The sequence below is a fragment of the Salmo salar genome, chromosome 07 (genome assembly GCF_965601325.2).
Source record: "Salmo salar chromosome 07, fSalSal1, whole genome shotgun sequence".
NCBI classification, from domain to species: domain Eukaryota; kingdom Metazoa; phylum Chordata; class Actinopteri; order Salmoniformes; family Salmonidae; genus Salmo; species Salmo salar.
This window is the reverse complement of record NC_138297.1, coordinates 41,592,691-41,620,690: the sequence shown is the minus strand read 5'-3', so window position 1 is coordinate 41,620,690 and position 28,000 is coordinate 41,592,691. Positions and strand designations below refer to the sequence as shown.

Here is a 28,000-nt window from a genome sequence, read left to right as displayed (position 1 = left end):
GGTGTAAGTATACGTGTCACCCAGAGTGTCGAGAGCGAGTGTCATTGGACTGTCACCCCGGTGGTCCTGTTGCCGTTGACACCCCCCTCAGACAGGACCACCTTAACAACAACACACCGGCCATTGTGAGTACCCACCTTCTCTCTCACTCCCTCTGTGTGTCTGTGTTGTCTAATTAAAGGGTCAACACTTTGTTCCATGAGATGAGTGCTGATATTATGTTCTGTGACTGTCACATTAGGACTGTATTTCGTGTGTTTCACCACAAGGGGGCGTTAGAGTGCATAGAATGAGTGTTCTTCCTGCCTGTGATTACAGTGAGGGACTGAGATGTTGTTCACTAATGTACCACCAGATGACGCTCTCTCTGTCTCTATACTGTATCTCTTGTCATAGAACTCTTGGCTGGAGTGAGTGACTGTTTGGGGGATGTGTTGCTCTTAGGGTTTTTTGGGGGGGATAAATGGCTTGACTCTGAGTACTCTGATGGTATCATACTGAAGGGTGCGTGTTTGGGATTAGCTAGGTGGGGCCAAAGCTTTGAGACCAGCTCTCCATGTGATTCTCTATATAATAGGAAAGGGAAAGGGGGGACACCTAGTCAGTTGTACAACTGAATGCCTTCAACTGAAATGTGTCTTCCACATTTAACCCAACTCCTCTGAATCAGAGAGGTGCGGGGGGGGGCTGCCTTAATCGACATCCACGTCTTCGGGGCCCGGGGAACTCAAGGGCAGAATGACAGGTTTTTACCTTGTCAGCTCGGGGATTCGATCCAGCAACCTTTCGGTTACTGGCCCAATGCTCTAACCACTAGGCTAATAGCCCTGGAGTCATCGTGTGTGTGTGTGTGTGTGTGTGTGTGTGTGTGTGTGTGTGTGTGCATGCATGCGCATTCTAAACTACCTGGTCCTGTAGCACACCCAACAGCAACATGAGCCGGCTGTCACGTATAGCGGGGGTTGTGTTGGGTGGCCTCACACACATTTCTGTCCTCTGTGGTCCCAGGGGAATCCAAGGGTGTGTGTGTGTGTGGGGGCCCTGTCCCGAAGTCCCTGAGCCTTGGTCAACTTCACGTACGCAAGCATGCACACCCATACACACACACACACTACTCTCGTGTGTGATGGATGGATGGATGGATGGAATGAGTGAGGGCATTACGCCATATAGACACACCTCTGTGGATCATATGCTATTATGACACAAGGCGAGACCTAGATGCAGACACAGGAGGCAGATGGTTGGAGTCTAACAATGTTTATTAATCCAATAGGGTAAGGCAAGAGAATGGTCGTGGACAGGCAAAAGGATCAAAACCAGTTCAGAGTCCAAAAGGTACCGAAGGGCAGGCAGAATCAAGGTCAGGGCAGGCAGGATGATCAGGCAGGCGGAAAAGTAGCCCAGAGTCAGGCAGGTGTCAAAACCGGGAAGATTATAAAAAAGAGAATAGCAAAAAGAGTACGGGGAAAACCACGCTGGTTGACTTGACTAACCTATAAGACTAACTGGCACAGAGAGACAGGAAACACAGGGATAAATACACTGGGGAAATAAGCGACACCTGGAGGGGGTGGAGACAATCACAAGGACAGGTGAAACAGATCAGGGCGTGACATATTCAGCGTGTCAGGGATCTTCAACTCTGTCAAAAACAGTCTGGCTTCAATACTGCAGTGAAACAGTTTAGTGGTGAGATGTTAGCACAGCAGAAAAATGGGACCAGTGCTGAACAGTGCTGCTGAGACATGCAGATGTCTGTCATTGTTGTTGTTTCACAGTGTCGTGTTTCTGTTTCTGTGTTCATCTGTGGTTGGGTGTGTGTGTCTGTGTGTCGTCTGTGTCTCTGTGTGCATGTGTGCGTACGTGCGTGCTTGCGGCCGGGTCAGACAGCGGGAGGCATTGTTGGGTTTTGATCAAACTCTCCCATGTGACTGCCCAGAACCAGAACCAGATTCCTATATTTATATGATCCTTTATTATCCTTATATGAAGTACTCTGAACCTCCCAGTAGACCGTAGCTCTATCTCTGTCTAACTCTCTGCCTCTGCTCTGTGGTCTGTGGTTCCAACTCTCCTGAAATGGACAGATAATGATATGAAGCCACGAGACAGGAAATGTCTCGGTGAAGGAAATGGAATCGGAGAGAGGCTGGATGGATCTTCTCAACCTCTGTTATACCCAGAGGACACAGACACAGGAAGACAATGAGCTCCTTATCCCAGTTTAGAAGAGTCTGTAATAAACTAGGAACAGAGAGGGCCTCTACAATATTACTCAGTAACTATCATGATTAATAGATTAAAACCTAGTGGTACCCTGTCTGTCTGTCTGTCTGTCTGTCTGTCTGTCTGTCTGTCTGTCTGTCTGTCTGTCTGTCTGTCTGTCTGTCTGTCTGTCTGTCTGTCTGTCTGTCTGTCGTACAGGTACGGACAGACGGACGGATGGACGGACGGACGGACCGTCCGTCCGTCCGTCCGTCCGTCCGTCCGTCCGTCCGTCGTCGTCCGTACCTGTACTACTAAATGAATCACAGACAGCTGGTTACGTGATGAATTTCACAGGAATGAAGCCGACTCAATATGGCTGCCAGTCAACACATGGTGACATTTTCGAACTAGGAATCCTACACGCTCTGTAACACAGCCTCTGAGTGAGACGAGATCTGGGGCAGCACTCAGACATGACGTGCAGGAGCGTAACGTGATTAGCTGATTTGGATAGATCAGTGATTGCATCTAGCAGTGATTGTTCTGGTCTGGAGTGTGTCACTGTGTTGACTATAACAGAGTAATACGGAGATTGACATCAGTCTGACCCAGAGCTCTTGCCCTGTCATGGGCTAACTCTGTTACTGGGCCTGAAACAAAGTTCTTGGAAATGGCAAGTGTCACTGTCAATTTCTCACCATTAGAGACATGATTGCATCACATGCAAAATACATCTCTGTCGGCGCTAACTAATTTATATACACAAGAGCTCACTAAATCAAAAATGAACACGCTAACGCAAAAAATTACGCACGAAGACACCCGGGTACATCATTTGTACTCGGTTAGTTAATGTGGGATTTAGTTAGTTGATGTATAGTAAGTTTAGCTGTAGAGATAGTTATTCTGACTGAGGGCATGTGCTTTCTGACTGAGTGACTACGCACAGTGCTGAGAGTGACCTCTGAACTCTATATGACAATGTCCCCTACTGCACTCTTATAGGCTGAGCCATGCTCTCTGATAGGCTATCTAACCAGACAGGCGGTAAATAATAGGTCTATTTCCTGTTCCTGTACGATGGGAAAGTCAAACACAGGGACCTGGGGGGAAAACAGTCGTTAGGAGGAGAAGAATGTTGATGTATTCCCTCTGGGCTTCTTTGCTGCTCGTTAACCCCAAATGTTAGGTTAGGAACACCTGCATAAGTTGTTGAACTTTAACCTTTGACCTTTGCGAGACCTCTGTTAATATGTGCATTCGTCACAAGCCTTCACAGAACTCTTTATCTGTGGCGGAATGATCAGGGACTCTACACCTCTCTGAGCTCTCAGACTAACTGGAGTCTCCCTTATTCCCTTCCCTCTTCTCCTCCTCATCGTGCGCGGGGTAATGTAGTACGTCCTATAGGGTTGCTTGCGTCATGCCATAGGTATGCTATCTTACCTGCTTCAGTCAGTTTTTCTTCCTTATCTTAGCTGGGTTACCTTATCTTAACGCTCCTCTTAAAAACATCCACTCTGACCTGAAGACTGACCGATTACTAAGGTTAAGCTATGGGCCAAAATGAAAGGATACCGTAAATATATACAAGAGGGCAGGTAAAGCTCTACATAGATCGAACAAAGCTTTAAACCTCATGCTGAATGAAGATTCCTCAACAGCACACTGTGCAGCCAACAGAAATAGCCAACCGTTTCCTTAGTGACCCCAAATGTTAAATACAATTCTGTGTGGCTCAGTTGGTATATCATGGTGCTTGTAACGCCAAGGTTGTGGGTTCGATTCCCACGGGGGACCAGTATGAAAACAAGTATGAAAATGTATGCACTCACTACTGTAAGTCGCTCTTTATAAGAGCGTCTGATAAATTACTAAAATGTAAATTTGTGGTGGAAATTCCCCCTGAACCCTGTTACGACTCTGTTTTTCACTTATGCTATGTTAATCACTAAAAGGCTGCTCTGTCACACGGCTCTCGTTATAAGATATCGGCCTACACTCCTCTGATAACAGAACCCAACCTCTCAACAGAGTGCCTGGTCCTGGAACCATTCTCCAACCCAGAACCCAGAACTTAGAACTCGGAAACAAAATCCACTAAATCATATATTGCATAACAGCTCTGTTCTATACGATTAGTGGGCTGTAACTTCAGACAGTTGACCTTTTAGGGACCTAACCTCAACTGCAGGGATATTGTGAAACACACAGTTAAAGAGGACTTGGTTAACCAAGTCACACCCGGTCCTGATTTACTGTAGATGTTGATGTCAGGTTTTATTGTTATGTGTTTGTTGTGTTGGAGCGGGGTCAGAGTTCAGCCCAGATTGGTTCATCATGTTGCTGTTTTACAGACAGGGTGTTCCAGCTATTTCAATGTTCCCTCTCTGTGTCAAACTGGGCAGATAAAGATGTACGATAACATCTTCAACACACCAGACATCCCCAGGCTTTCCCCATACCCCAGCTACCTCTGACAGACAGTGTTTCCTATCAGCAGACATAGCAGACATGACTGTCTGGATCAAAGAATCTTCCGGGACTCTACAGTGAACTCTATTGAACTAGAATGTCTATCACTACTAGTCAATATTCGTTTGGTCTGCGATACATCAGTGGTCATCGCAGTCCCTTATGGTTCCAGCTTAGTTCCCCTATCATTCACAGCCCTAAGAAGTCATGTCTATAAAATAAAACCTTATGTCGAACCACAAGACAGAGTGGCTTCTGTACCACAGTCACAATCAAAATCCCATCACGGTCACAGCCTGATGACTTCCATGTCAGCCTGTAAATACATGATGTATTATTGTTTCTTATCTGCACCTTCTTTCCCCTGTTTCCCATCGTCTCCTATCTTCCCTGCCAGTCTGTAGTGTAATCAGTGAGTCACTGTGTTGTTACCTGAGGAGGAGAGACGTCCATGTTGTTGACAGAGCCAACATCTAATCAGAGCCTGCGTCTAAGTGGGATGAGGGATAATCTCACCTTATGTTTATGTTGCCTGTAGTGACTGTGTGTTTTAACTGCAGCGTCTCTGTGCTTCCCCCTCAGTGTCTATAGTTAGTGTTTGCGCTTCCCCCTTAATGTACAGACAGAGTGGGGCCCTGATGATTCTAAGCCCGTCTAAGGGCCAGACAAAGGAGCCACAGTTAGTTACTGTATATGGGGCATAAGGCTGGGAGAGAGCAGGTCTATTGTGACTCTTTAAGCGAGTCCTGACCTGCCGATAGTATTATACCTGTGAGCCGCAGCTGTTCCTGTGTTGTCTGCGGTTATGAGTAGGATAAAGTTGCCCCTATACATTTATAGATCTGTGCCTATGGGCTGATCGTAGGGTAGCCAATGGTGTGGTATGAATTGGGTCTGTGTGTGTTTATGTTTACAATGCTGCCTTGAACTGTGCCCACCGTATCTACCCGAATAATCAAATGCCTCCTCCTCCGCTCCTGACCAATAAGCTTCCATTGTAAATGGCGCACATTCGTCATTGATAAAGGTATAAAAACATGTACAAAATGAATGATGAAAGACTTGAGATTCAACTTGATTTGAGAAAACCGAGAGCGTGTGAAGTGGATAGTGTTGATCTGGCTGTTTTGGCAACAAAGAGTGCAGAATTATGGGCAGCAGCTCAACTCCCCAAAGAGTAAGTATGTTACCCAGTGTAATAGTCCCTTTGATCTCTCCAGGGTCAACGTTGGGTGCCAGGTTCTTTACCGTTTGAAGTGCAAAATGGAGGGTGGTTTGTGTAGCTCAGAAACCAGTTAAGTGAAATACAGTAGTCTGCACATAACTAAGAACTTTTTGTTGTTGTTGTGAACTTGTGAAAATTAGGTAACTACAGAAGCAAAGATGGAATATATTACAGTAGCATAGTATCTGTATCCAAACATTCCTATGGTGTTTGCTCATGAGTGAGTGGAGCTTCTAGGCTGTCAGAGATGTTGAGTTACTGTGCCTCAGAGGAAGAGAGGCAGCAGATATATTGCAACAGGCACACTCGCGCGCACACACACACACACTCACTCCAATGCACTCAGTGCCTCAGAAGAAACACAGGAGAAGTCAAAGTTGAGTCACTCAGGCCTTACTTGGCTAAGTCAAGGGGGTACTGACAGGTATCCAGTACTATTGTGGTGTAATCTAACCTCATATATGGCCACAGGTGTTTAAAGTTGATCTACAGAGAAGGGGCCAGCGTGTAATCCATATACATTGCATTCGGAAAGTATTCAGACCCCTTGGCTTTTTCCAAAACTAGCTATCCATCACACTTATGAGTGAGCATTCCTCATCTGTGTTTTATCTCAAGCACATCATATATCATTGCTCACAGGAATATTTTTTTTGTACTTCCTGATAATAAAATAGGGTGAATTATTACAACAATGTCGTCATTCTAGAAGATAAGGTAGGGGAACTCGGACTCCCACACTCACTGATACACCTCCTTAGCCTGAAGTAGAGAGTGTCAGTTTTCTCATAACACTCTCTCCACAGACGAGCCTTTGTCGTGTGAGTTTCATTTATGGAGTCATTTATGGGACGTTCCTTACGCCTCCCCGACCTCACCCACTCGCCTCCTTACGCACCTACCCCTTTTATCTCACCCTCACCTCTTCTTACCCCTTCGCCTATAACTAACTAAACCTGCAGCTTGTAAACCTGCAGTGTGCTGAGAACCTTAACCCCCTGTCTGCAGAGGAATGTGGGTAATGTCTGCCAAAGGCTGTGGCTCTCAGCCAGAGAGACTACAGGTCCAGTGAGTGTTCACCTCTCTCTCTCTAGCCTGGCCTGCCTGACCGCTCTCTCTCTCTAGCCAGGCCTGCCTGACCGCTCTCTCTCTCTAGCCTGACCTGCCTGACCACTCTCTCTCTCTAGCCTGGCCTGCCTGACCGCTCTCTCTCTCTAGCCAGGCCTGCCTGACCGCTCTCTCTCTCTAGCCTGGCCTGCCTGACCGCTCTCTCTCTCTAGCCTGGCCTGCCTGACCGCTCTCTCTCTCTAGCCAGGCCTGCCTGACCGCTCTCTCTCTCTAGCCAGGCCTGCCTGACCGCTCTCTCTCTCTAGCCTGGCCTGCCTGACCGCTCTCTCTCTCTAGCCTGGCCTGCCTGACCGCTCTCTCTCTCTAGCCAGGCCTGCCTGACCGCTCTCTCTCTCTAGCCTGGCCTGCCTGACCGCTCTCTCTCTCTAGCCAGGCCTGCCTGACCGCTCTCTCTCTCTAGCCTGGCCTGCCTGACCGCTCTCTCTCTCTAGCCTGGCCTGCCTGACCGCTCTCTCTCTCTAGCCTGGCCTGCCTGACCGCTCTCTCTCTCTAGCCTGGCCTGCCTGACCGCTCTCTCTCTCTAACCAGGCCTGCTTGACCGCTCTCTCTCTCTCTAGCCAGGCCTGCCTGACCGCTCTCTCTCTCTAGCCAGGCCTGCGTGACCGCTCTCTCTCTCTAGCCAGGCCTGCCTGACCGCTCTCTCTCTCTCTAGCCAGGCCTGCCTGACCGCTCTCTCTCTCTAGCCAGGCCTGCCTGACCGCTCTCTCTCTCTAGCCTGGCCTGCCTGACCGCTCACTCTCTCTAGCCAGGCCTGCGTGACCGCTCTCTCTCTCTAGCCAGGCCTGCCTGACCGCTCTCTCTCTCTTGCCTGATCTGCCTGAACGCTCTCTCTCTCTAGCCTGACCTGCCTGACCGCTCTCTCTCTCTCTGGAGATCGGGAAGGGGGGCGGGGTTCAAGCCGAGTGTCCATTGTTTTACACCAGGGAAGGGAGAGGGAGTGTGAGGGGGTTGGGACTGAGAATGAGTTCCCATGTGTCTGAGACATTCTCTGCGATTTTTTTTTCACACGCTCCCATGCACCTACAGGAGCCGATCTGTTGGTTCCGAAGTCAGCGCAGTACTACAGAAATACAGGCCACGGAAGCCGTAACAACTAGTGCCCATCAGTCCACCTGACCAGAAGAGCTGTTGGTTAGACAGGGTTCTAGTGGACAGTATAGTTTGTCCTTAACAGACACGTGGGCAGTTGGCTCTGAGACTGCAAGAGAACTGGACACAGAGGCCAGCTGTATGAGTCTTCTCTGGCCAAGCTGTGGTGTGGTTGGAGGGTTTGGCTGTTCCAGTGCTCCTAGGTTATTTTTAGGTCAGCTCTGCACTCTGGGTTTAAATTAGGCCTGTCCCTCCATAAACCCCCAAGAAGCCTGCTACAGTGTGTGTTGGGTGTGGTCAGGATAAGGGTTGTACGCCTTATTCACTACAGATGTTACATACGTTTGACCCAGTATCTGACATTGTAACAGCCTTTCTAGTGACTGGGTGGGCTAGCTAGTTGTATGATATTAGTGTGTTAAAGAACAAGCCATACAGGAGGAGCCATGTAGAAATGTACGAAGAAAAAAGCCTTAGGCAACTAAAATCCTAATAGAAATGAACTGCATGCACTTTTCATTGTGGCTGTTAAAGCGTTATAGCTCTGCTCTCTGAGAATCACAGTAATGGGTTCCATTTGTTGGCTGATGCAAGACAACTTTATCAGACATTAAAATACCACCACTGAGTTAAAACATGAATAAAACCATATTACACATTTATAACCAAATAAACCCAGGAGCCAGCTAGCCTCCCCGCAGTCAAACACCAAATGTGTTTTAAGAATGTTTATTAATACTTATACAACAGATTATCTGACACTGCATGGGTGGTTGTCGTAACAACAGCATGAGAAGCTGCTGCTGAAATGATTACATTTTCATGACTCGCTGTGATCAACGCCAGTAGGAGAGAAATCCAACCCACATCAGGGAATGAGAGTCAGTAGCAGAGAGGGGTTTATTCCTGGCTAGAACCCAACCCAGTCGCATGTCTAACAGAGAACAAGGCTTTAATTTGGGTGTTTTTATTCAGCTTTTCTTCGTCCATGCCAAACGTTTACATAACTAATGTTGTCCTCATATGGTAGAGACGGACAAGAGATGGACCCTAGGTCACTATAACCAATGCCTTGACCAGTTTGGATTGAAAGGTGAGAATGCAGTTGAACCGGAGTTCCTGCGTAGGGTTCTCGCGTCCCATTTCCTGGTTACTGATGATGTCATGTTACCCCTGGCTACAGAATCCCGTCCGAGCACATTGAGCTGTGCTAGGGTGGCTCCCATAGGCCTATGCAGAGTTTAGAAAGGGGCAAGACATTCTGATTTTATATATAGGTTATATGTGGTTCTGACCGATAGGCAGGGGTTTTTGACACGTACACACTTAGAGACACACAAGCACACACTACCACTACTATCAAGGGTCACTGGAAATTTTAAAAGGTTGGTCTGAGCGAACGTCTGATGTTCCACCCATTCATCTGGGCGTATGTAAGTCTAAAGTATTAAATGCCTTTGGTCTGCATTTTTAGTTTAGTTGGTCCTGGAGCTCTGGTAAAGCAGCATGTTGCAGGGAAGGAAAATAAGAAAGCTAGCTTCGCTGTGCTGCATGTTCATTGAGGTAAGTGGCAAGCAGATGTTATGTTGTCTCTTTAGGATGTGTGCATTTATGGATTCAAATGGATTATTTGATGATGAGTGGAAGTGCTGAGCATATAGACCTACAGTATAAAAAAAAATAATGTAACCTTTATTTAACTAGGCAGTTAAGAACAAATTCGTATTTACAATGACAGCCTACCCCGGCCAAACCCGGACGACGCTGGGCCTATTGTGCCCCGCCATATGGGACTCTCTCACGGCCGGATGTGATACAGCCTGGAATCTAACCAGGGACTGTAGTGACGCCTCTTGCACTGAGATGCAGTGCCTTAGACCGCTGCGCCACTCGGGAGTATGTCATCAAATGCCACACTGACTAAGGAAAGAAAACTATGAGAGGCAGGAGGGGAGAAGCAAGCAAGAAAGAATTAAATAACTATGGGTTTCGCTTCATTGGTGTGAATGTAATGGTTTATCTCTACTTATTCTGATGTATTCAACAAATCACAGGTGGACCACGGAGAAGCCGGTGGAAAGTGTAGGTTGGGAAGAGGCGAAGGAGGTGCGATGACGCGAAAGCGCTACTAAGATCAGAGGTTTGTCTCCTGTGTATACACCTTCGTTTGAGGAGTGCATACTTACGTCTCCTGATTACAAACCAAGTAATCTTACTTATAGGTCTTCATGCTCTCTTGAGAACCTTGAGGATCTTGAAATGGAGTCAGTCGGCAGTGGTGAGCACTCTGAAGTTGGGCCAGTCCAGGATGTAGTGGGCCTACCTGCGGCAGCAGGTGTGGTAGAGTCTTTCAACGTTTGCCCCGAGAATCCTACCAGAGATGATTTTGGACCGGTAGGAGTGAGATTTTAGAAAAGGGTTGATTCCTGCTTTTTGGGCAACCCGTACGTTGTGTCAAGCTGGGTAAAGGATAAACTGGGAATGGTTACATCTGTGAAGTTTCGAGAAGTGGAATTGTTTGGATTTTTTATGTATCTGTAACAGTATAGCTTCCGTCCCTCTCCTCGCCCCAACCTGGGCTTGAACCAGGGACCCTCTGCACACATCAACAACTGACACACCACGAAGCATCGTTACCCATCGCACCACAAAAGCCGCGGCCCTTGCAGAGCAAGGGGAACAACTACTTAAGGTCGCAGAGCGAGTGACGTCACCCGATTGAAACGCTATTAGAGTGCACCACCGCTAACTAACTAGCCATTTCACATCAGTTACATATCCGCCTCCCAGAGGAAGCGGGTGCTTTAAGTCACGCAGCTCGGGGTTCAACCTGTGGTGTGCTTTGGGGTGTGCAGAAAGGGGTGATCTGTAGGAAAGTGTTGAATGTAGAGGTGGATCAAATGAAAATGAAGATTCCTAGTGTTTGTGATTTCCGCCATTTGGTGAGATGTAGACCCGATGGCAAGACTGAAAATACCCTGTCTGTTTTGTTGAGCTTTGACCCAGAGTTTCTACCTGTTAAGGTTAGGTTATATTTGCTATTCCGTGAGGGCCTATGTTCCGAACCCGCTACGGTGCTTTAGGTGCCAAGGTTTTGGACATGTTGCAGCAGTATGTAGAAGGGAAATCCCACGATGTGAGAAATCTGCATGAGAGCATAGTCAGGTTACAGTTGGGATAGAGAAAGCACTGTGTGTCAACTGTGGGGGTGCCAATGCAGCTGGGGATACAAAGTGCCCTGTGAAAGGTCTAAACTCTCAGTTAGAAACACTTTTGTAATCACTAGCTTGGATGGTACTCAAATCAAACAGGTCTCTGCATATAAATATTTAGGGGTATGGTTAGATGATAGGCTTTCCTTTAAAAAACATGTTACTGAATTGGGAAAAAAGCTCAAATTCAAGATAGGGTTCCTTTACAGAAACAGGGCTTGTCTGTCCTTTGTAAATAGAAAACAAATTGTGCAGGCTACTTTTATGTCCGTTTTAGATTATGGTGATATTATCTATATGCATGCATCGGCAAACACATTAAAACCACTGGATGCTATTTACCATTGTGCACTCAGGTTTATCACGGGTGATAGTTACAAAACTCATCACTGTATCCTATATCAACATGTGGGTTGGGCCTCTCTATCTGTGAGGCGAGAGCAACATGCTCTCTTGTTTATTTATAAAGCGCTTCTTTTAAAACTACCTCCATATATATCATCATTCATTTCCACTAGATATACAATTTTAAAACCAGATCACAGATGTGGATTACATTAGAGACTCCTGCGGTCTCCACAGAGTTGGGTAGGACTGCCTTTAGTTCCTTTGCGCCTTATTTATGGAACAAACTGCAGATCCAACTTAAGTTAGACACTCTGGTGTCCCTTGCCCATTTCAAAAATGTTATGGAGGATCAATATGATGTTGTCTGTGATTTGTTTCTGTTGAATTGTGTCTTTGTTTTGTATGTTTGAAATGTTCTTGTCTGTATGCCTAAAACTGTACATGACAACATGTTTACACAGGGCACAGCCGTAAAAGAGATCCAGGTCTCAGTCTGTTTTCCATGTTAAAATAAAGATTTAAAAAAAAAAAAGAGAGAGAGACAGGTTGAGATTGCCAGAGTTCGAGTGGGGCAGAAAGTTTCCTATGCTAAGGCAGCGAAGAGAATAGAGGATAGCCCGAGGGTGAGTGAGTTGACTGGGAGCCCCCCAGTGAGCAGGCCTGAAGAGAGAGAGCCAGAGAGGATGAGTTTAGTAAGGTTGGATTTCTTTTGGTTATAGCCATGGCGATCAACTGAACTGTACTGATGGAGCAGACACCACTGAAGATAGATGTGGTAGTTGCAGTAGCAGAGAAATATTTGGGTGTGAGAGATTTTAGTGCAGAAGATCTACAGGAAGTTTTGAGAGAAGGGGTTCCATCCATTGGGCAAAAAATAGTGGGACCGGGTGGTTGGTTTTTGGGGATAGTGTATAGTTGCATGGTTAGATGGTGGTGCAATTTAAATTTGTCCCATTCCTCTTTTCCCTTTTTTGGGTTGACCAAAATGTGCAATCGGCTCTCCGACCTGTAAACGGCAGCAACACAGCGTCTAGTCTGTCGAAAAGCCACACGAAGAAGAAGTTGAGGAAGAAAGTCAAAGGCGATTTCTATAAAAGACTTTCAATGAGTTCTAGTAGGCGTGTCTTCAGAGCGGCTGACAGACAGCGTAGCTCCATAGGCGCTAGAGGGTGAGAATTGATCAGTAGTTGGTTGAAGAGTGAACGGAGGATTCGAGCGTTGGAAAGTGTTCTGCTTTTTGCGGTTCACAAAACAATTTTGCGGAGGTGTAGCCAACTTTATTTTCAAGTTGTTGCTTTGCTGCAGCCAAATTTGAAGAGATTCGTTTTCTCCTCAAATGACGTGGACTAGCACCATGAGTAGTGGCTACAGTAGTTTAGAAGAGGACTCCGAAGAGTATTTTTTCACCGCCAGAACTTCGTTCTTCAAGAAGCCTTCAGGGAAACCAACCCAGTGCAAGGTACATTAACTTTAATTTGTGCGAACGTCTCACCTGGTAGCTACTGTGTTTTGTCATATAAAGATAGCAACCTGTTGCTAACGCGTTAAGGAGTTACCAGTTTCGCGTACAGTCTGCTCTACAGTATTTTCAACGTAACCAATGGCAGGCAGGCTGGCTAGCCGTCTCATGAGCTAACTTTAGCTATCAATTATTTGTTTAGGCTAAATCCATATTGGTTTGCCAGGCTTTATGATTTTAGATTTGAATGGAGCTCGTCTGATGGTGGACAATTATAGCCGTAATCTGAGTGGCACGTGCAGCTAATATATTTCAGAACCACGTGGGATCATACTTTGATAGGATAGCCACTTAGGGGCTTTTATATTTTGAGCTATAGTCGACAATTAAATTGTATAGTTGTATTTTAAACAGTGGAAGAGTTGGATAATTGGAAACTTGCATGCCAGAGGAGACCTTTAGCCCCTGATTGGGTTAAAGCCCATGACATCCTGACTATGGATGACATAAGTAGGTCAATTTGTGCTCATCATTACTGGTCTGTCTCCCAGACTCAAGACTCTGCATATAATGTAAGTTATTGTCCTGTCTCTCACACACAACTGCATTCACTATGTGTGTGTTGAGCTTACGAACTCTTCTCAGCCTGACCGCTCATATTTCCATATGACCTTGACACAGTCATATTCCATGCCAGGCTGCGGACAATGTGGCCCATGCAACACACACTATGCCACGAAGGGACTTGCCCACTAAGCAAGATGCTGTGTCTGCCCCCACAATTGTGTTATTGTGGGTGAAACGTTACTCAGAGGGTCTCTCATAGTAGCTCCTAGTTAACCCTCCAGCAGCTCAAATCCTACGCTATGGGGTTCTATTCATCCAGCACCATATAGATGACTTAATGCCTTTTTAAATGTACTGTACTGCTACTTGTTTCAAATAGGTTTCATGGGCTTAGATAAGTCTCCTTCCTTTCCCCCCTGACAGCACCACCACCAACAAACAACAGTTAGGCTACCAGTTAATGATAAAGCTGAGGGGCTAGTTAATTTTTTCCGTAGCAATGTTTAATCTTGAGCAATGGTTTTTGTGACGATTTAGATTCTGTTGGCCTTGGCACATGTTTAACCAAGACTGCCTGTTCATTGTGGTGTGTGTGTGTCTTTACAAGTTGAAGTTTCAGCTTCAACATGCCTCTAGTCTTTCTGTTTACCCCTTAGCACCATGGACACTCAAATGGCTCTGACCCTGCCTGGGCTGCTGGGAAACAGCTGCAATAGACACACACGGTGGCGGCGGCACAGCTTCTGAGTGACGGGGCCTCATAACCCTCCTCAGCTAATCTCTGTCTCCAGAGTAGCTAGCTAATACTGTGGACTACTCAGTAACTCACAGCCCTCTTTCTGTATACGGGAGGAGAGGACCCTAATGGGTCTGTAGTGGCGCTATGTGATAGTTATATTGATGTATAGTAGAGTAATCATAATAGTAGGTGTTTGGTATAAGAGTGTGTGTAGTATTGGTTATCGTATTAGCTCCTGAGTGGCACAGCGCTCTAAGGCATTGCATTTCAGTGCTAGAGGTGTCACTACAGACCCTGGTTTTGATTCCAGGCCGTATCACAACCGGCCGTGATTGAGAGTCTCATGGGGCGGCGCACAATTGGCCCAGCGTCGTCCGGGTTAAGGTTTGGTACGCTGTCATTGTAAATAAGAATTTGTTCTTAACTGACTTGCCTAGTTAAATAAGTACTTAAAATAGTTGGGTTTTAGTAGAGCTGGGTGGGAGTGAATCGGTCTGTTTCAATCTAACATGGCAGCCGTGCAGGAAGAGAGGGCTGCTGTTTGTTTCTCTACTCCAAAGTCAACAACGGCAGACGCTTACGTAAGATAATCACCACGCGTTATCTCCTCTGGCAGTCTTCCTGTATCAAACTCAAACTATGGGCTGCCTCGGTCACAGAGAGGGCTGTTGGTTGGGTTGAATGGAATGGAGGACAAGCGGTGGCTGTTTGTGTGTTTAGGGTGCTGTACAACAATAATGCATTTCAGTTTCTCTCCTTGAGTGCTCTGTTTCCAGATGGAGAGAGATCTGTCCAACAGAGGGAGGGAAAGAAACAGCTTAGTATCGGTCTTCCTCAGACATCAGAAACACTGCTCTGTCCGGACCAGAGGATGCCACAGATTACTAGAAGGGGATGTAATCACACCCATGGTTTCCGTGGTAGCTACAGATAAAGAAGCTGCTTTAGCCTCCCTTCCAGTCTCTGCTGCTGCTGGTGGGAAAAGGCCCCTTTTAGTTGGATCTCAGTCCCGCAGACTATATTCCTGTGAGAGTACAGGAGGGTTTTGGTGGCAGTGCCCCCACACACGTTCAGGGAGGCTGGGTTTGACTTGTCTATGACATTACCTGACAGCATGGTGTGCAAAAAGCATGTCAGGACCTTTATCAACCACACAATCCATTAACACACCCTCCCTCACGCGTCTTCCCCTCTTCCACCCCTAGTTCCTCAGCTATTGTGTTGCAGTTCCTGATAGTTCTCAGTTTTGAATCTGGTTCTCTGTTTGCTGTCACTTTCAGTACAAGTTGTGCATACTTTTATATTTTGTGCTATCCAATTGGTGGTAAGTCTTGTCCCATCGCTGTAATTCCCGTACTGACTCTGGGGAGGTGAATGTCAAGAGCCGTGCATCCTCCCGAAATACGACCCTGCCAAGCCGCACTGCTTCTTGACACATTGCTCGCTTAAAGCGGAAGCCAGCCGCTCCAATGTGTCGGAGGAAACACCGTACACCTGGCCACTGAGTCAGCGTGCATTGTGCCTGGCCCGCCACAGGAGTCGCTAGAGCGCGATGGGACAAGGACAACCCGGGCCGGCCAGCCAAACTCTCCCCTAACCCGTACGGCGCTGGGCCAATTATGCGCTGCCTCATGGGTCTCCCGGTCGCGGCCGGCTGTGACACAGCTTGGGATCGAACCAGGATCTGTAGTGACGCTGCTAGCACTGCGACAAGTTGTGCAATATTACTAGAGCTGGGACTAACTTCCTTGCCATGTTAGTATTGTGGCAAGGAAACACAACATGAAGAGGATATATCTTTAGTAAATCAACCCTAATGTTGAAAACAAACATCATTATTTTGTCATCCAGAGTCACACAATACTTTACATACTGCAGGTTTTTGAAGGACCAAAGAGTTTGGTCTGCTTCGTGTTTTCATTTTTGCCATCCCAAAAATATTGTGCTATTGGTATCCTCCTGGCCCTAATTATTACAGTATCACATTTTACCACAGTTCCTCTATTTTGTCCTGCTTGTCATCTTGCTGTAGGAAATGAGGAAATGTAAACAAACATGCAAGTCCAAAGTACATACAAACCTGTTCACCAGGCCTGCTCTTCCTCCTTGGCGGTACTGTGCTAGCGTTTGCTTAGCACTAGCTTTCGGGGACTGGAAAAGGTCTGAGTGAAAGAGAAGACCTCCAGGAGCCCCAGCCAATCTCAAACTAGAACCTTCAGTCTGCTGTGAGTTTACATAACGGCAGCCAGACCTCTCCAGATGCCTGTGCCAGAAGGCGAAGTGAGAACGCCTGAGAGCTTTGTCTCTGCTATTCAGGGACGGGGTGTCCATCTTTCCAGCATACTGGTCTGTGTGTGAGAGGGAGATGACTCCTCTGACTTGAGTCTTCAGATTTGGAGATGAAGAGTTTGGCAGTGGCACACCTAGCCTAGACAAAATGTAGGATCTGCTCCAGGGAGATCTCCAATAGACCTTACACAAAGCCTTTTGTGTCTCTTTTGTGTGTGTTTCGATATGGCGTGTTAATGATAGGAGACAGAATAGCATGACTAAGCAGCCGCAGAGGGCTCTGGGCACCACTTGAGGTACAGACTGTTTGAAGAAGAGTCCCTGAGGCTTTCATCTGTTTATGTTCACAACCTAGCCAGCCCTAAACACTGCTCAGCTCGACTCAGCTGTGTGTGCCTGTGCACTGTGTGTTTGTGTCAATGGGTGCCATGCAGGCCTGTTTCCTTCCTGCTGTTGTGAGTTTTGTTCTGCTGCAGAAAGGAGAGAATGTCAACTGTTTCTCTGTTTTCATACTTCAGCTAAACAAAGCAAGACCCACACAGCATACTCCACCAATTCAGCCCTCGCAGCTACTGATAAAAAAAAAAAGGCTGATTATGGAAACGTGCTTCTTAGTTTAGACATGCAAAACGTGGCCTACGTCATCTAGCCTACATACCAAACAGAGCCATGTTGAAAATAAGACTGTGCTCCAAAGGTGGGTTTTACTGAAGGGAGTTGGCATGGGTGTAGGCTGCTTCATGATCCGTGGCCAGTCTTGCTCTTATGTTGCTGTCGCATGACCTGCCTGCATGTTACATAAAACCCTCTTTTATAACTGCCTGCTGCTATAAGTGTTCTGTTCCAGAGGAAACTCAATTTGATTGTTTTTGCAATGGTCCCGGTTGCTATCGCAGCCCCCACCCCTCCTCCTACACAGACACACACACCGAGCAGGCTCCTTGATAATATGATTACCTTTCAAAGACTGCCTGCGTCATGGAGCAGATGAGGTGTTTGTTAAACACTGGACCCGTGTGCACAGCCACATCAGTTATGGAACGGCAGCACTTGATCAGGCTTCCAGACCTACTGAACTGTATCACCTGTGGTCATGTCCCATCCTGGCAAGACAACAGAACAGGTGGTCTATGAGACACACACCCCTTCACTGTCTGAGAGAGAATCCCCTCTCCTCTGGACAACAAACTATCATCATCCTGAATAATACTCTGTAGTTGAACTACTGAGGCCCAATAGGAGCTGGTTCTTACTCATAGGTCCCAGAAGACACCTGGCCTACAGGTGGATATTGCACACTAGGAAGGGCATCCAGGTGGTCATTTTAACTGATGGGAGTCGGCCTCCACCCTCTCATTTTCCCTGGCTAGGGTCAGAGGTCAACTGGTACAGAGCAGAGGGTTGTGGGTCAATATCCTTGAGGATCTCTGGCTACCATATGCTGGTTCTGGGAGCAGTTAAAGAAATTGGCTGTGGCTGTAATTACTGTACCACCATCACACACACTACGCATGGTATCTGCACACATCATTACACACTACGTACAAGCTCCACACACACCATTGCACACTACGTGAGAGGAGAGCGAGAAAGGGAGGACATGCCAACAGCATGGAGCGAGTTGGATCTCGTAGCTACTTGCTAGCTATACCCTTTGACATGTGTACATTTAAATGCATACAGTGTTATCAGCTGCTCAATCATGTCACTTGTAGGTCCATGTGTAACAGGACGTCTTGGCGCGATGCGATTGAAGTTGCTCAGGCCAGAGTGTTGTGGAAACCCATTCTTTACTGTGGGCCTAATGTGTTTATTGCGTTGGTGGGGTATCCCAGCACTCTCAATACACACTCGCATGGGTGTTCCAGCCCTCACAGCATACTGAACACCGTTTGCCTAAATCTAATTTTATTTATCACTTGCCGACTACAATACCGTGAAATGCTTACAAGTTCTTAACCATCAATGCAGTTTTAAGAAAATAAATGTTAAGAAAATATTTACACAAGTAACAGTAATGAGGCTATATACAGGGGTTACTGGTATTGAGTCAATGTGTGGGGGTACAGGTTAGTCAAAGCAATGTGGTAGTGGTGCCCTCGACTGTGGTGTGTTTGGACCATAGTTTGTTGATGTAGACACCAAGGAACTTGAAGCTCTCCATCTGCTCTACTAAGCTTCGTCAATGTGAACGGGGGCATATTCAATGCCCTCCCCCCCCCCCCCCCTGTAGTCCACAGTCAGCTACTTTGTCTTATGTTGAGGGAGAGGTTGTTATCCTGGCACCACACTGCCAGGTCTCTGACGACCTCTCTATAGGCTGTCTCATCGTTGTCGGTGATCAGGCCTACCACCGTTGTCGCCAGCCAACTTAATGATGGTGTTGGAGTCGTGCTTGGCCACGCAGTTGTGGGTGAACCGAGAGTACAGGAGGTGACTAGGCACACACCCGAGGGACCCCCGTGTTGTTGCCTACCGTTACCACCTGGGGGCTGCCCGTCAGTAAGTCCAGGATCCAGTTGCAGAGGGAGGTGTTTAGTCCCAGGGTCCTTAGCTACAATATGAGCTTTGAGGGCGCTGTGGGGTTGAACGCTGAGCTGTAGTCAATGAACAGCATTCTCACATAGGTGTTCCTTTTGTCCAGGTGTGGAGTGCGATAGAGATTGTATCATCTGTGGATCTGTTGGGGCGGTATGCGAATTGGAGTAGGTCTAGGGTTTCCGGGATGATGGTGTTGATGTGATGCATGACCAGCCTTTCAAAGCACTTCATGGCTGCAGATGTGAGTGCTACGGGGCGTTACTCATTTAGGCAGGTTACCTTTGCGTTCTTGGGCACAGGGACTAATTATGCCTATGGATTGTGACATTGTAAAACAACCGATAAAGGTGCCGTTACTGGTGTCTTCACTGAGCCTTATTATTTTTCTCTGGGTATTAGTCACCGCCCCGCTGCTACAGTCACTGCACTGTGTGGCTATAGCTGCTGGTCTCCGCCCTGGCTAGTACTGTAGCTGTGTCTGATTTTTAGTGAAGGCTTTGTCTACGGCTCCTGTCGGCACAGCCTTCCATCAGCCACACCGTTCATCTCACACTCCATTGTGCCAGAGATGGGCCTGTTCATGTTTCTTTTGGTGCTCAGAGGTGAATGAGCCTCGCGGGTCTGTGACCTCTGTCATGTCCAAGTTGTATGGGTTTATTCATGGTAGGAAGAGATACCACCACCACCCCCCCCCCCCCCCCCCGTCCCATTCCCTCACAGAGAGCGTGGACAGGTTGGTAAGTGTGGCTTTGTAACCCTATAGGGCCTCTGTGTGCTGTGTTTCTGCACCTGCTTAGTGCCTAACTATGGTCTAAGCATGCATTAATGAGTTACACAACCCTGCTATCATGTGGTCTTTCTTCTATTTTGAATGGATTTAATTGAGCACTTATTCAGTTTTGGTCATGCTCATGGTAAAAAGCGAATACTGTGTAGTAGGCTACTGGCGCTCATGTAATGTCTCTCACGCTCACCCACACACACACACAAACAGACAGGCTGAGTTAATTATTGTCACAGGAGACTAGCCTATAGTTAGTTAATGCCGGTAAGCTAGCTGCCTTTAGGCCAATGTTATGAACAGACCTTCAGTTTCACTATGAGAGGCTTGTCAATGTCTCAACTCCCCATACTCCGGGTCGAGAGCCTTTTCATCAACGTTGATTTAAAGTAGTGCAGTTTTAATCGTCAGAGTTTAGTCTCCAGTTATAGTGTTAGCCTGTTTTGACTAGCTTGGAACTGTTAGTACAGTAGTTTCCCAGAGGTTGTGTTTGATGTGACTGTCTGTACCTTGCGGCCAAGGACCTTCAATTAATTTTTCCACTGCAGGTTCCCTGCAGCCATGCTGTCTGAGTGGTCTAGCCTAGTGTGTTGGTGCTGTTGCTCTTGTTACGCTATCTGCACAATGGTTCCCGTCTCTTTGCTAAGTGCGGCTTACAGCCATGATAGTGGGTCAATGCTACTCCCCATAGACTAGTTCTACAGGCTAGCTCCCTGTCGCTTCATACCTCCGTGGCAGTTATGGTAGATACTGTATGAGTGTTAGTCAGACAAGTCTACTTCCTCCCCGAGTGAACCACAGTCACATCTGCTCAGTCTTCCCCATATTCCACATACTGCTCTCCTGTGTCTTCTATTCTATTCCTGTCTCTTGCTACAGACACACCTGTTTTTCATCCCTCCCTTTATTATCCTCATTGTGTTGGTCTATAGGAATGTTTTCCATGTTACTGTAATTAGACCTGTCTGAAGCCAAGCCTGTTTTGTCTCTGAGATGGAGAACCACTCTAGAGTGAGAAGTGGATCAGGAAGACGGAGGAACAGTGCTGGGCCTAGTGCTATTTGTTACACTGTATTCCCTGTGTCTCCTACTGTGCCTTGTCATAGGCCTAGGCTACATACTATAGCGTGTGTATTGTGTGGGCCTCTCTCACATTTAGGTCAACAACAAGCTGACCCAGCACAGTGGTTTGAGGCATGATGAATCCTCCCCAGGCAGTTAATGTGAACTGTCAATCATCCCTGTCTCCCTAGGTAACAGGCCTGTGTGTGTCTGTGGTCTGTAGTGCAGGGTCCAGGTTTCCACAGAGCCAGCTAATAAAACTCAACAGTGGAAGTCTGGGTTATTGTTGACCTGGGTTCTCAAAGGACGGGAGTCTTTCGGTGCTGTGAAATGTTCTATTGCCTCACACTCTAACATGGCTACTGAAGAACAGGGAAGTCTGCCTTTCATAATGTCACATCTCACCACCCCATGCTTACTCCCCATTGTTGAAAAACACACAGAGTTGGGTAACAGTGGCTGATCAGATGAAGAGATTGGGGAGGATGGGGTGTGGTAAAAAGCCTGAGGAGCTGAGAGGCTTGAGGAAGTAGAACAGTCTTGTTATTGGACCACAGTGATGTAATGTCTTTATTACAGGCCTAGGCTACGTGCTGCAGTAATGAAACATGTCTGCCCAGGCAGTCGGATATTAAGCCTATATTTCAGGCGTCTTAGAAAACCAATAACTGTGCTGGAACATCTTGGCAAGAAGCCACTTGGGGTTGAGGGGTGAAGAGTTGCGTTATCAGCACTCTTATGTGGTGAAGCTATACAGCTGTGTTGGCGGGGGACTGTACTTGGGCTGACCCCCTTTAGTCGACTGATCGATTGTTTGGGCAATGAGTTTGTCTGCCTAGAATTATTATTATAATTTTTTTTTTTGAGTCGCTGTTACAAAAACGTGTTGATTGACGCCTGTCTGTGGACTAATCCATTGCAGAGGCCACGCCATTGGGACACCAGTAGTACATTTACAGTTAATTCCCATAATTTCATATCTACAAGGTTTGTTTGGTTACCGTAATTTCTGTTAATGCGTTCAATATATTATTAGTCTTGTACAGTTTTCATTGTTGGAGTGGACACGTTGTTTGCAGACCGCACAACCTAGGCTACACTTGTGAGAAACAAGTTTTGGTTTGTTTCATTCCGTTTACGAGTTGTCAATATATTCATTGTGTTTTGTTTGGAGTGCTCCTGTCATTGTTGAGTAAGGACGTGCATCTGGATGCGTGTAGAAGTAGGCCTCTGCTACCTGGCCTGCGTGCAAAAGTTGGCTTATAAATGTGCCCATTTGGGGATCTGATCGTATTTCTGATTTGTCTTAAGCTCCACGGCTCATTAGTGGTAGTGAGTTATCAAATTAATTGTTTCTTCACCTCATACGGCAAGTAAACAAAGTCTGTTTTTACATCCATTGAGGAACTATTGCCAATTTGAAAAATCTTTCCAGCTCTCTCGCTCAGCTTGGGGGGGGAAAAAATAAATAAAATCATGCTCTTATCCAGTGGAAACTTCATAAAATAGGCCTACCTGATTACTTCTTATCCCTTGCGCAAATAGGCTACAGATGTCTGTCTGGTGCTCAGTGGTGTGGGATAACTCTGAGGGCCCAGAATATTTTACACGATGCTGCAAGTTTGTTAGCACCAGCTTCCTGCATTTTTATCAGGATATTTTCTACCTGCAGGCTGCAATATTATTATTATTTTTTGGCTTTATGTAGTCTATTTTTACAAAGTTGGCAATAGAAGTTACTTTTAAATTTGTGTAATTTTCATTTAGACTCGAAGTCTTTATTATAAAATAAGTAACTGTAATCAAAAAAATATATAATCGTGGTCAACCAAGAGTCGTCCTGTTCTTTCGACCAATCGATTGGTCAAAATGTTTAAATGTATTGTTCCATATATAGACGCACTCTGTTTGAATAAAACCAACTGCAAATGCACTGAGCTTGTCTATTTGATTAAATAATAAAGATACACAAATGATTCCAAGCCTGATAGTCACACTGTGTTAAAAAACAAGCATGTTGTCTCGCTCTCCTCCCTACTGTTGTGAAAAGGCACCATAGCACAGCAAGTGTTTATTGCACTATCACCGCTGTTCTGTTAACAAAATCCCCAATTTGTTTAGAAAAAACATTCCATTAACCCTTGCTCTCTTTACGTGAAACATATAAGCATTGCATGCATGTGACCGATAGGCTATAGATCAGGTCCTATCAAAATCACAAATTGTTTAGCCGTTATTACAGCATAGGAAAGATTTAAAAACAGCCAAATCTGTGAAATTGCTTTATCCAACATTTTGCACTTGCATGAGGCTTGGCGCTCACGGAATCAGTAGGTTAATAAACAAACACTCAAACAGGCAACAGAAGCAAGCTAGGTCTTATTTCTGTAGATGTACAGTCCCAGTCAAAAGTTTGGACACCTACTTATCAAGGAAAAGGGTGGCTACTTTGAAGAATCCAAAAAAAAAAATGTTTTACTTTTTTTTTTTAAACTTTTTTTTTTGTTACTACATGATGCCATGTGTTCTCAAATTTGACCAGACGACTCTTGGTCGACCAAGATGTTTTTTGTTGTCGCGAACAGCCCTAGACGGTGGGACCAGAGGAGATGGTAATACTCGTCAGTTTGACAGGGAAGACCTGACTTTGATGTGTGGAGCACACGGATGCATGCGGACTAGAGAGAAACCGTGAGAGAGATCATCAAGAAATGGCCCACGAAAAAGCACGAGCCTAGGGTCTGTCCCTCAGTCATCGTCAATTCCCTGTCCTCTGACTAGGGCTTGGAATTGCCACGGACCTCACGATACGATATCACGATACTTTAGGTGGTGATGCGGTATGTATTCCAATTCAATAGGGATTTTTATTTTCTTGCGCTTCACTGTTTCTAAAATATTGCTCAACATATGTCTGTGACAGAGGGACAAGCGAAAGCCGTGATAATGCGTTTTGATCAGTCATGGAAATGAAACTACTTAAAACCAATTGGCTCCCTAGTTTTAAAAAGACAGAACCATTTAAAGAAGGAAAAATACTGGATGCTGCATGTACAGGCAACTATCGCAAAAATCTTGTTTTCTCGTCAAAACGATACGATATATCGTCCCCAAAAAATCCTGATATATAACTATCTCACTTTTTTTCTTAGCACCCCTTCACTACCTCAGACCCCTCTCTCTCATATGTTTTACTTGGTGTGGAGCAGTAGACTAGTGCAGTAGACTACACAGGAAGCACAGACTAGGAGGAACATGCACATCCCAAGTTTCATATTTTACAATCTCCAGTGTTTTCATACCTCAACTAGATAGAAATCTCCAAACTCCCTATCAGCAGTGTGCTTTCCAGCCCAGGGGTCTGTGGGAAGAGTCGGAAGTTCTGCCGGGATGGTTTCCGTTCCTCTTTTCTTTTTGTTCAGGGCAGAGTTTGTTCAGCTCAGTATTTTGTTTTTGTTTTGTGTGATCAGCAGAGTGTTTGTCCTGACCTCCTTACTCCTCCTAAAGCCACTTTGAGTTATGCGAGTCCATCGACACCACAGGAGGCAGGATGGACTCGCTCCCTCTGTCACCCTCTCACTCTGAGCCCACTGAGCAGGAATTCACTTCTGTTCTACCCTGTGGGACAGTAAGGGATGGATCCCACTCTCCTGCTGCAGTCATTGGAGTGGTTTAGTCTTTCCTATGCTATTCTGTGTGTTTGCATGCAGTACTGGGTCAAACTCCAGTACAGTAAATGGCTGCTGGAATCCCTACAGGTCAAAATGAATACTGTGTTTGTAGTGTGGTGTCAGGGAATTTGCTGTGGTTTAGTGGTAGTATAGGAGCTCTCCAAGTGGGCTTGTACTGAACGAGGTGTATGCAGTGCTTGGTTTAAGTCTACAGAACCTGCATTCGTTGAGGAATATCGATATCTGTTATGCGGAGGAAAGGTGTGGCTGCTGTGGACTTCCCCTCTAAGCTGAAGAGGAAGTCTCACGGGGGGGGGCAAATAGTTGTTACAGCGCTATGGCACTGATTGAGACGGTCATCACAAAATACCATAACATATGGTCAAACTGCTCTTCCCATACCGAATCTTTATGGAGAACAATATCCACGCCCATCCAGATGTAGATTAAGTCAGGGATGTTTAGTCTATTTCCAGCTTTTCCTATTTTTTTTTGCTTGAAGCATGGCTGTCTGGATCTGTCCGTCTGTAAACGGATAACATCAGCTATGTAGGTAATCTAAACGAGTCAGTCAATACCTGTTCCTCGCCTGACTGAGAGAAGCGCTGGAGGAACCAGTCTGACGACACCAAAGCGTAGCCTAATCTCTATTCTTAGAACACACCACACACACTACTTCACACGTTAAGCTACACCACCTCTACTTAACCCAGCACTGAACTCATTGTAACTACTTACTAAGGCTTACTCTAAGCGGTCAATCCCAGAGCATCTATACCGAACACTATCCCACGTTGCTCGGCCTACTGACTCTTCACCCTAAACTACTCCTCCTCCTCTTTATCAGTCCTGCTCTTATACCGCTGCCACCCCAGCTAACCCTGCCTGCCTCAGGAAAAGTTGCTTAACTGCTTACTTCAATCCGAGTACAGAGGGAGAGTATAGGCTTGTGGTTCATTTTAACGGAGTCTAATCCGACTGGCGTTCATTAACCTTGATGCTGCAGTAACTACAGTGAAGGGAGTGTAGGGGTGAGTGTAGGGTGAAGATGTAAAGAGCGACAGGTTGAACTCTCAGGGTCTGTTCTGCGGTCTTTCTGCTCTCTCCCTCACTGGCTGCAGTGTAGTGGCCTGTGGCTTTAACAAACACTGAGAGTGAGAAGGCTTTTTTTTTTGTCCATTACCTCATTGGGATGTTTGTTTGTTTTGCCTTTTGCCTGTCACGCTCCGTCTCACTGGTGCTCCTCTTAACCCTCTCCTGTCTGGCTCATTTGTCTGTATGGACTCAAATACACTCCCTTTTACATACTCTGCCAAGTAACCCAAAGTAATGATACTGATGTTAGTTTGTTCAGGACCGTGGTCCTGAACTGGCTCAGCGTGGAGTCATCTGATGTAGTCGATCATGACCTCTGCCAGGTTCTGTTTGAAACCGAGGTAATCCTATAGAGTTGGTTGGAGAGGGTTAGAAGACAATTTTATTTTTAACACCGTAACCAAGCCAAATCTGTTCTCACTCACTCTCACACAACCCCAGAGTGGTCATGGCCCGTGCAATAGCGGCTATTAAGTGTTGTCGTAACCGTCACCAACCTCTTTCTCTGTGGCTACCCATAATCCCCTGGGTCTTACTGTGAGCCACCTGAATCGGCTGTGACCTGTACGACCCGGTAAAGTACTTCAGGGATGACTAGCTCTATCTGCCGTGTGGGATGGATGGATGGATGGTCTGTCCACCATGTTAGCCATCTTATGCGACGATTTTGCCGTCACTGACAATTGCAAAGTCGTAGGTCGTAAACAATTGTCGGTCGTCTTGGCTTGTTCAGTGCAACAGGAGGGTCTACATCTGACGATTTTAAGTACAGCTCCATTCGGTCGTAGGCTCCAACCAAAATTCTGCCAGTATCGGAATTATTTTGCTTTTATCGTGCAGTGCGGCTCGTAACACCAGCCAATCTTGGGGACTGACCAATAGGAACACAACCAGCACTGATTATGCACACAATAATACGAATATTGGGAATAGTCAGAATAATATTAAAGTTTGAGTTAAACTTTTGCATGCTGTGCAAGAAGGATTTCCCTAATAATCCTGTTTACATGAAACATCTGAAATCAGGCTACCTGATGATAAATGCACAAATTCGCTAATCAAAAATAAATGTTCTACCACAGCGACTATGTTGTTATTTTGGGGTTTTGAGTTCAGACATGATGTTTTTATGTGAAGACTGTGCATGCTTTCAGTAAAAGACAGTATGTCAGATTGTCAGCAAAGGCCTTGAGTTATCAGTGCAGAGCCACTTTCTCCTATGCATATCAAGGCTTCTGTTAGCATTGAGGTAGGCCGTCATGTCGGTGTAGTGCTAACCGTGCGGATGACCTAGTAATCCTGTAGTGAGTCACTGGGCTCGACCAAGCAGCAGGTCAATGTCACCTGTTTGGGCTCATACACTGCAACCTATAGTCTCACGAACCTACTGGGTCACACCATGGGCTAGGTGGACTTGACCTACAGTTCTCACTGGCCCATCCTACTACAGCTCCACCCAGCCCAGTTCCCAGTCTGTGAAGACAGCTGGCTGCGGCAGGAGTCTAAACCACAGCATTAGACCACATCCATTGCTAACCATAACAGTAAGGAGCTCTGTTCTGTTAATTTATGAGCCTGTTGTCCTCTGTGGTAGGTAGTAAAAACAAGTCAATCAGAAGCACCTCCAGAAGGGCATGCATAGCATGCCTTTTACTGCCTTGATGTTGACATTAAAGAGAACACTAGTAGGTCAGGAATATGCCCCAGTCAGCCCGGTCTCCCCCAGGTAAATACTAGGCTATTAGAACCATACCACTCCATTATCAATGTTATTGCCTAAGGTGGACTGTGTGTGTGTATATATACACACACACACACACACACACGTTGGCACCCTGGTCTCTCGTGCAGTGTGGCCTTATAAGGTGTCCAGTGCCTGCTAGGTCTTGTCAGGATACTGAGTGGGGTTTATTTTTTTGTAGCTAGGAGCCTTAGAGCAGAGAAGCACTATGCCCATGTAAGAACACACAGCGCTGTCTGGACTTTGGACCTTCAGGCACACACGGAGGATGACGCGTGTCTGCTATGACCGCATGATCCAGGGTGATATGGAGCGGAAGCTGCAGTCGTGTCCATTAAGAAATATTACTCAAATTCAGTTATCATTA

At 46.2% G+C, this 28,000-nt stretch overlaps 1 protein-coding gene across 4 annotated transcripts in view; it reads left to right on the top strand.

Annotated features, from left to right (window-relative positions):
• The window catches only part of LOC106609251 (ras association domain-containing protein 3), a 57,899-nt gene that overhangs the window by 18,045 nt on the left and 11,854 nt on the right, over positions 1–28,000 (top strand). For 3 of the 4 annotated variants that reach the window (XM_014207831.3, XM_014207832.3, XM_014207834.3), the window contains exon 2: positions 1–125. In XM_014207831.3, the coding sequence (XP_014063306.1) occupies positions 1–125 (125 nt within the window). Of the gene's footprint in view, positions 126–12,812; positions 13,148–28,000 lie in introns of those variants that run through there. The other variant, XM_014207835.3, reaches the window with a different exon arrangement.